We start from the raw sequence: 8,832 nt of genomic DNA, 5'->3' as shown, positions 1-8,832 counted from the left end.
TTGGTCACTGTGGCCTCAGAGCTGGACTCCTGGAGCTGCACTGAGACCAGCGTTCACTGCACCAGCATCCTCTTCCCCAGGGACAGACAAGGCGGTCAGGGGGCCAGGCCATACCTGCAGGCCTGCCGCTGACTCAGGAAACAGGCACGCTGTCCCTTAGGGCCTCAAAATGCACCCTGAGATCTACCCAAAAGCACACACAAAATAGGGCTTTACACACAACCCCAGCCCTCCCCTGCCAGTTCCCGCCTCCAACATCGCCAGGTCTCTGGGGGTTGGTACCAGCACCAGGCATCCCGTGGCGCTGCCCGCCTCCAGACCCAGGCCCCCCAGTGCCCCGAGGCCCCATGTGGGCCCCCCACTCTGGGCTAGGGGGGCCCGTGAGCTGCTCCAACCTGGGGCGTTCTGGTCCCGGCTGTTTTCGAGGTCCTGCCCCTGCCCCGCAGCAGGCTGCGCCTCCACCCCAACCTGACAACGGCCTCGGGGTTTCTGGGGCAGGAGACGGGCATCCTCCCCAGGCCGAGGACCGGAGCTCTGGGAGGCTCTGTCCCGGCAGGAACGCCCCGGGTCACGGACAAGCGTTCTCTGCACGCGGCAGGTACAAAACATGCAAACCAGCTGACACCAAGCAGTTCTCATGTTGTTTTTCTCAGAGGTGGAAACTATACAGAAACACGGCAGAAATCACCAGAACGTGTGTCTATAAAACACTCTTCAGGCCCATGCCCCTCCCCCCGTGATGGATAAGAACCAGGCGGACCCCGGCCAGCAGTGGCGGGGCTGGCGGGGACGGGCTATGTACAGCGGGCGGGGGCGGGACCCCAGAGGACCCCCGGGAGAGCCTGTGCCCCCCGCTCTTAGCCACATTGGTGGCCTCTTGACACCACGTGCTCCGGGGGCCAGAGGGCAGACCCGGCGGTCAGACCATCTGGTGCCGTCCGGCTGGGAGCCGCCGGCCTGGGCCTGGGCCTGGGCCTGGACGCGCCGCGCAGCTCCCTGGGAAAGTCGACGCTGGGCCTCCGGCCACTCCATCCCTCTGGAGGCCCCGGGTCTCCAGTGGGGCCTGAGCTGACTCCGCGGGCAGCGGGCAGGGGCGGCCTAGCTGCTCCCAGCTGAGGGGCAGATGGCGCCGCAGGCGGGCAGGGCCGGGCGCACACCTTCACTGTCCGCCGAGGCCTCCGCTGTGTCCCAGAGCTCGGGCGTGGGGTCCTGGCTCCGCTTCAGCCTGGGGAGACACAGAGGGGCTTTATGTAGCCTCGCCAACGGCCCAGGATGCGGCTCGCTGGCCCAGGGCCTGTCCCGGGCTCCCGGGGTGTGCCCCCTCGGGAACACGGCCTGGGGCTCCACACGGACCACTCCTGGGCATCCCCGCCTGGGCAGAAGCCCCTCTGGTCACACTGGCTCAGCAGGGCGTGCGGGCACACGGGACCGTCCAGCCAGCCCCTCCGTGGGCTCTTCACGGCCCTTGGGCTAGGGGAAGCAGGCTGGTGAGTCTCGGCTGGTTTCCAGCCAGAAACTAAAAGCAGGCAGGTCAGGAATTCTGGAACAAAGTGCTTAGCCGAGTCCCGTTACCACCCAGGCCTTGACCTCCAGGGTGGTGGCCAGTGTCCTAAACCAGGGTCCACATGTCATCCTGGAGCACCAGAGCACCAGCGAATCCTATTCAGCTTTTAGACCAGGGCCACCTCCTCCAGGAAGTCCTCCACATCTTATCCCACCCCTTCTCCCCTGGGCCCCACAGCACTGGGCCTCCCCGCTCCACCATGGCAGGTGGCTCAGTGCTTTGAGGCCGGTTGCATCCCCCTGCCAGCGAGCCCTGCCCTTCGTGCCCCTGGCCCGAGTGGCTGAGTGAGGGGGGCAGGTTGATGTAATAGCTGGGGCCCCTCACCTGGGTGGTGCACCCAGGGCCTGCCTGGAGACTCTGCCTGTTGGTGGAAAACGCCCACACTTAGACCTTAAAGTGCTGAGGAGCCCCTCCCCCACAAGCCTGCACAGGGACCTCCCCCCGCCCCCCAGGGCTGCTGCTTGGACTCCCTGAGGGCGGGGGTCAGGCTTCCCAGCCCCACTGAGGCCATGTGCCTGCTGTGGCCAGAAAGCCTTGGCCCTGCTCCCCAAACTCCTCTCTGCCCCCGTGATCAGCCCCCAACATGCCCACTCACTTCTCTCTGTTAAAAATCACAAAGTCCTGCTGGATGGCATCGAGGCAGTCCTGAAGGTAGTCATTCTCCTGTTAGTCAGAAAGACACACGAGTGAGCGCCTGCCAGCTTCCCTTGCATCCCGCAGGGAGGTCCCTGGGCGTTCCCAGTCTGCTTCTTCCGCGTGCCTGCCTTCTCCCGCCTTGGCTCTCTGAGGAGCCCACTCTGCCCCAGGCAGCCAGAGCACATGGGAGCGGGGGTCTCCTGGTGACCCCCTTAGCCAGTGACGGAGGGACGCCCGACTCCCAGCTCGGGGCGGCTGCAGGGTCTGCAGAGCCAGACTCGTCCAGGAGCCACACCGGGCTGGCTGCCTCCACACCCTCGCCCCACACTGGGTCCTCCTGGTCACTGGATCCTGGTCACAAACCCAGCTGAGGGTCTGCTTCCAGGACCTGACTAAGAAGGTGGGCAGCAGGGGTGGTCTCAAGAAGCAGAGTCTCAGGCTGGGGACTGGAGTTGGTCCCGCTCTGGCCGGATCCCAGGCTTGTCGTGGGTCCCTGGCACACGAAACCCTGGTTACTGAGACCCTTGCCTCAGGAGTGTCAGGAGAGGGTGTGGGTGGTGGGTTTGCCCTGGGACCGTGAGTCTGGGTGGTCGTGATTGGCCCCTGGGTGTCTGAGCCTCAGACTCAGGGCCGCCAGGTGGTAGCCCAAGGTGCAGCGTGGAGACGCCCTGTCTGGCAGCCCGGACAGCTTGCGGGAGACCAGGCCGAGATGTCTAAGCCGCAGAACTTGAGGCTGGACTCACAGCCACGAAGTTTCCTGCATCCCACTGAGGCTCTCATAGGGAAGGTGTGGACCTCATACTTAGGAGGGGCCCAAGAGGACGCTAGTCTGGGTTAGCCCAATACCCCCGCTCTCCTGAGCCTGCGGGAGGGCCCTGCCCCTGCCAGAGAAGGGGGACCCCCCACCCCATTCCTGCAGACGAACCAGCACTTGCCCCCACACCCTGCCCCACTAGCTCTGCAGCCACGCGTTGCCCCAGCGGGAAGGCGCTGGGCCTGCTGGGGAGGGAGGTGCTGCTCGCCCAGAGGGCAGGACAGGCCTGGGAGGGGCTGGACAAGTGGGAGTCTGCCCTGCACAACTTGGGGCTAATTCCCTGGCAGGAGCCCTGGCGTGAATGCATCCTAATACGCTGCAATTTGGAAACCTAGAAGAAAGGACGGCCCAGGTGAAACTGTCAGAAGGTTCAGAATGGCCTTGGAAGAATGCTGGGATGTGGTCAAAGTCTCAGAGGCGTGGGCAGCTGGACCGGCCAGCAGACTCAAGAGTAAAGACCCACGGACCACCCCCTCAGACGACCGCATTCTTCTGGCGGGCCTGAGGGACGTGCCTTCCAGCCAGGAGACAAGGAACGAGGTGGTGGGGACACGGCGCCCGGGGGAAGCCCTGTGGCTCCCGTGTAGTTCAGGAGGATCTGCTCCAGGACCGAGTCCCCCAAAGGCCACGATGGGGTCCCGACAGTGGCAGCCTTGACCTCACCTAACTCAGCCGCACTTAAGGGGGTGTAACCACGGAAACAGGCCTCCAGGCTGGAGAGGCAAGCAGGACACCCCGACCCCGGGGATGCTGAGGGTGTCCGACTGATCATGGTGCTTTCAGGGTCAGAGGTGGACGGCCAGTGCTCACACACGCGTGCCTGCGTGCACACACACACACACACACACACACAGACTCAGATTGAGCGTGCGTGAGCACCAGGCTGACATCAGCCACCTGGATGGAAAGTCACAATTCTTTTCCTCATTTCCAGATCGAATTCGGTTCTCAGACCTGGACCTGTGGGTTGAAGGAGGGGCAGGCTCTTGGTCAGGAAGGCCCGAGCAAATGTTCATGGCAGTGATACCCCCAGTCCTTCCCAAAGGTACCCACGACCACTTCCCTGTGTACCCGCACACAGGAGAGGGCAAACGCCCGGCTGTTTAGAGAGCTGTTGAATACAGGTGTGAGCTGATACTTGGCCCACGTCCCTCTTGCCATGGCCCCCCCAAGGGGCCCACAGCCCACCAGGGGCTGCTTCTCCCCTTGGCGGCTGTATGCATAACCAAGATGGATGTATTAAAACTTGGCATCTGACTGAATTCTCTTAGTTCCTTGACCTGTGGAGTAGCAGCTACTAATAACCAAAACCAGCCTAAACAGGAAATAACAAACAAACCCACATCCAGAGAGGAATGGCAGTGCCAAGCGCCATCGTCTTTGAGTGGTGTTTTGAGTCTTTGCCTTTATCTGTGGGGATCCAAGGGCTTCAAGCAGTGGTAAAGAACCCACCTGCCAATGCAGGAGCCACAAGAGACAAGGGTTCGATCCCTGAGTCGAGATGATCCCCTGGAGGAGGGCATGGCAACCCACTCCAGTCTTCTTGCCTGGAGAATCCAGGGACAGAGGAGCCTGGTGTGCTACAGTCCACGGGGCTGCATAGAGTCAGACATGGCTGAGTGAGCACCGCACCGCCGAGCGTGGATCCGAGGATGCTACTCCTGCTGTTTCTCCATTTAATTCACGAGCCTGGCCTGCAGAGACCAGCTGGCTTGTGGCAGGAGGGGGAGAAGGGACAGATCTTAACCCAGTGGTGGCCCTAGCCTCTACCAGAGCTGATCAGTACGGCCGCCGGCTGTGGCACGTGGCCCTGACCTCACAGGGCCTTGCTCCCGACGCCCGTAGCACGGACGGCGGGCGCTAGTCTGCATTCACCGAGGACGGCGAGTATCGAGCCGGCCCCCAGTTACCACGGCTGGAGTCTCTTTTCTGACTTCACAGGGGTGTGAAAGTGACCAGCAGACAGCCGAGGCCGCACTTCAGATTTTGATCTGGACCTTTTCCGGGCTGGCGATACGGGATCCGATCCTCCGATGTGATGCTGGGTGGCCCCGCGACCCCGAGGGTGAACATCTGACGCACTGACAACCACCCTGGACCCAGACGCGCCCTTTTCCACTTTCGGTATTTGATCAAGTACACGAGACGGTCAACGCTGAGTTATAGAAGAGGCTCTGTGTCGGACGACTCTGCCCGGCTGGGGGCTGACCCGAGTGCTCTGAGCACGCATAAGGCAGGCCGGGCTAGGGGTAGCAAAGGCAAACTGACTTAGGATTTGTCAACTTTAATGGGGTCATCAACCCTGCTAGTGCCGATGATGACGCGACAGCCGCACAGACTTCGGCCTGAGTCAGCGCTGGGCTGAAGGCAAGGGCTACTCAGAGGCAGGGGCGAGGTCACGGCAGGAGGTGACCCCTGATGTCCGGAGACCAAGGGAGGCGCAGGATGAGGGTGAAAGGGAGCGAGGGTGGGCGGGCGACCGGTGCAGAGGGACTGTGCGCCGTCTGGGGGTCGCAGGAGGGGAGGAGCTGGGCTCCATCTCGCACCCCCCCTCACCCAGGTTCTCCCAAGACGAGAGGCGAACCGACCCGAGGAGCCGCTTTAGAGGCGGGCGGGGCGGGCAGCGACGCGCCAGGGCCCCGCCTTCAGGCGGTGCGTGCTGTGCGCATGCGCTGTCAGCCAGGGCTCTGGGGCCTGGCCCGTCCAGTTCGGGAGCGCCTCTCCTCCTAGCAGCACGCGTGTGTGGCCCCGGGCCTGCTCGGGCGCTTGGAGCCTTTGCCATGCAGACTCAGGAGGCCACAGAAATGTACGACCCTCTGGGGCTCCTTGCTGATGACTGCCGGGCACAGGGCATAACCCACACTCAGGTCCCTGCAGGTCCGGCCGCTCTCCCTGGACTCCGCTGAAACTCAGCCTTACTTCCCCCCCACACCTCATCCCCTGACCACTGTGCCAGTGGTCGTTCCGTGCACACAGTCCTCGGGGCAGACACCCACGGGCCCTATCAATGCCAGCGCCCACAGCACCTGACCCCAGATGTCACCCAAGGTGGGCAGTGACAGGGCCCGGGCATGCAGACCAAGCGCCAATCCTTAACTTTGTCACAAATGACCTGCTGAGCAACTCAGACAGAATTCTTATGCCCTTCAGAATGCCCTGGGGATGCAAGGGACCCAGAGGAGCTGAAATTTCTTGAAAAATTAGAACAGTTTGGAGGACCCGCACTTGCTGACCCAAGAACTCACCAGAGCCCCAGTTGTCAAGGCAGGGTGGACCCGGCAGGATAGACACAAGGATCAGTGGGCTAGAAGTGCAAGTCCATAAACAAGCCCCTCCGTTCACGGTCAATCCATTTTTTAAAATGATGCCAAGCAATTCAATGGGGGAAGATGAGCCCTTTCAATAAACAGCCCTTTCAATAAACAGCAGAAGAGTCAGGCTGGGCCCCTCCTGACACTGTGCATAAAACTAATGCAAAACGGACCCGAGCCTCAAGTGTAAGGGAAAAGACCACAAGACACTGAGAACAAAACACAGGGGTATGTCTCTGTGACCTCGGGTGAGGCAACGGTGTCTTAGAAATGACACCAGAAGCACACGAGGAAAGAAGATACAGACACGGGACTTCATCAGAACTGAAGACTCTGCTGCAGATGGTGCCGACCTGAAGAGAGAAAGCCCACAGACCGGAAGATGTTTGCAGATCATCTCTCTGAGACACTTGTGTGCAGAACATGTAAATAAATCACACATCAGTCAACAGTAAAAAAGCTCAAATAAGGAGTGTGATTTCAGCTCTTTCACATAAAGAACTCTAAGCCATCACTCCCAGTCTGACAGCAAGAAAATAGCTGAACCAAGGACTTCTGTGATGGTCCAGTGGTTAAGAATCCACCTTCTGATGAGGGAATGCAGGTCGGAATCCTGGTCAGGGAACTAAGATCCCACATGCCACATGCTGCAACAAATGAGTGTTGCAGCTAAGACCCCACAGTGACAAAGTGTGAGTCGCTCAGTCGTGTCCAACTCTGTGCGGCCCCATGGACTGCAGCCCGCCAGGCTCCTCTGTCCAGGGGATTCTCCAGGTGAGAATACTGGAGTGGGTTGCCATGCCCTCCTCCAGGGGGTCTTCCCAACCCAAGGTTTGAACCCTAGTATCCTGCATTGCAGGCAGATTCTGTACCATTGAGGCACCAAGTAAGTTTAAGACTCAATAGGAATTCCCTGGTGGCTCAGATGGCAGCGAGTCTGCCTGTAATGTAGGAGACCTGGGTTTGATCCCTGGGTCAGGAAGATCCCCTGGAGAAGGAAATGGCAGCCCACTCCAGTATTCTCATCTGGAGAATTTCCTGGACAGAGGAGCCTGGCGGGCTACAGTCCACGGGGTTTCAAAGAGTTACACGACTGAGCGCCTTCACGTCACTTCCTAGAGCCGTGATAAAGAAGTCAAGCTGGACCAGCCTGCAGTGCCCCTGCCGGACACCAGGGGCCGCCATCAGCAGCCCAGCGGAATGGGGAGGGGATGGGGCCCACCTACCTGTTCCCTGAGGAGCCAAGGCTTCCAGGGAGGCCCCTGCCCCAAGGAGGAGCTGGCGCCCATCTCTGCCCAGGACCCGGGCATGGGGCTGCATAGGGCTCCCCAGGTGTGAGAGTTGCTCCCCAGGGTGTCCTCACAGGCTCCACCGGGCCCAGGGGCAGGGGGACGGTGGCAGGCTTAGTGCCACCGCTGTGACCCCGCCATCCACTCCTGCAGCCCTTGTTGTGTTGTGAACACCAGCCAGATCCTGGGGACAGGCCCAGGCTGGATCCCCTGCTCCCCAGGGCAACCCCTACTTCCAAGGGCAGGACTGTGGGGGCTGTGACGCATTACACTGTGTCCCCGGGGTGGGGTCCTGACCCCATTCCTAGGAATGTGAAACGAAGTCTCTACAGATGCCACCAGGCAAGTGAATGGGAGTCACCCTGGACTTGGGGTCCCACCCAGTGTGAGCGGTGTCCTCATGAGAAGAGGCAGACACGTGCACACAAACACACACGCACATACAGAAGTGCACAGACATGCCCACACAGATGCACACATATGCACGTGCACATACAAACATGCACACACGTGTACTCCACATACAAACACATGTGGGCTCTCACACATGCATATACACACACGACTGCACTCACATGCACACACATGTGCACACACGTGCAGTCATACACATAGACACACAGAGAGAAGTGCAAAGACATATGGACACATGTGCATGCATGCATACAAACACATGTACACACAAGTGTACTCTCATGCACACAAACACACACACAGAGGTGCACAGACATGCACCTAAAGTGTGCACACACATACAATCATGCACACACGAGTGCACACACATCATACAAAAGCATGCATACACACACGGGTGCACTCAAACACATGCTCACACACATGCACACAAACACACACACGAGTGCACACACACACAGGGAAATAACCCTGAGACCACGGAGGCAGAGCCTCGCCCCATGTGACCCTTCAGAGCTGGGCGGGCAGGAGGGCCCCTGTCCCCCCACCACAGAGGCGGGAGTGAGGGCCAGAGCAGAGGCGGCTGGGTGCTGGGCCATGCTCACCGACGGGCAGCTATCCCTGCTGCTGTCCCGGGACCTGCTCTTGGCCAGACGCTTTTTCTTCTTGTGCAGCGGCCGCGACTCCAGGATCATCTCCTCCAGCTCAAAGGTGGGATCGCAGTGCAGGCGGCCTTTCTGTGGAGGATGGTGCTGAGCCGGTGCCTGGCCGCCCTCACCCGCCCCGGCCACCCCGGGCCCATGG

The 8,832-nt window shown here is 60.6% G+C and overlaps 1 protein-coding gene across 2 annotated transcripts in view; it reads right to left on the bottom strand.

Annotated features, from left to right (window-relative positions):
• Positions 1-619: 619 nt before the first annotated feature.
• Positions 620-8,832, bottom strand: part of STK32C (serine/threonine kinase 32C) — a 73,920-nt gene continuing 65,707 nt past the window's right edge. Inside the window, exons 10-12 of one of the 2 annotated variants that reach the window (XM_081572890.1) lie at positions 8,634-8,765; positions 2,160-2,227; positions 620-1,225 (exon numbers count right to left, since the gene is read on the bottom strand). In XM_081572890.1, the coding sequence (XP_081429016.1) occupies positions 1,099-1,225; positions 2,160-2,227; positions 8,634-8,765 (327 nt within the window). In that variant the 3' untranslated portion in view covers positions 620-1,098. The remainder of the gene's footprint in view (positions 1,226-2,159; positions 2,228-8,633; positions 8,766-8,832) is intronic. The other variant, XM_081572891.1, reaches the window with a different exon arrangement.

This window comes from Giraffa tippelskirchi, chromosome 2 (genome assembly GCF_054371585.1).
Source record: "Giraffa tippelskirchi isolate mGirTip1 chromosome 2, T2T-mGirTip1v1.2.pri, whole genome shotgun sequence".
Lineage (NCBI taxonomy): Eukaryota > Metazoa > Chordata > Mammalia > Artiodactyla > Giraffidae > Giraffa > Giraffa tippelskirchi.
This window is presented reverse-complemented; position numbering and strand designations above follow the sequence as displayed.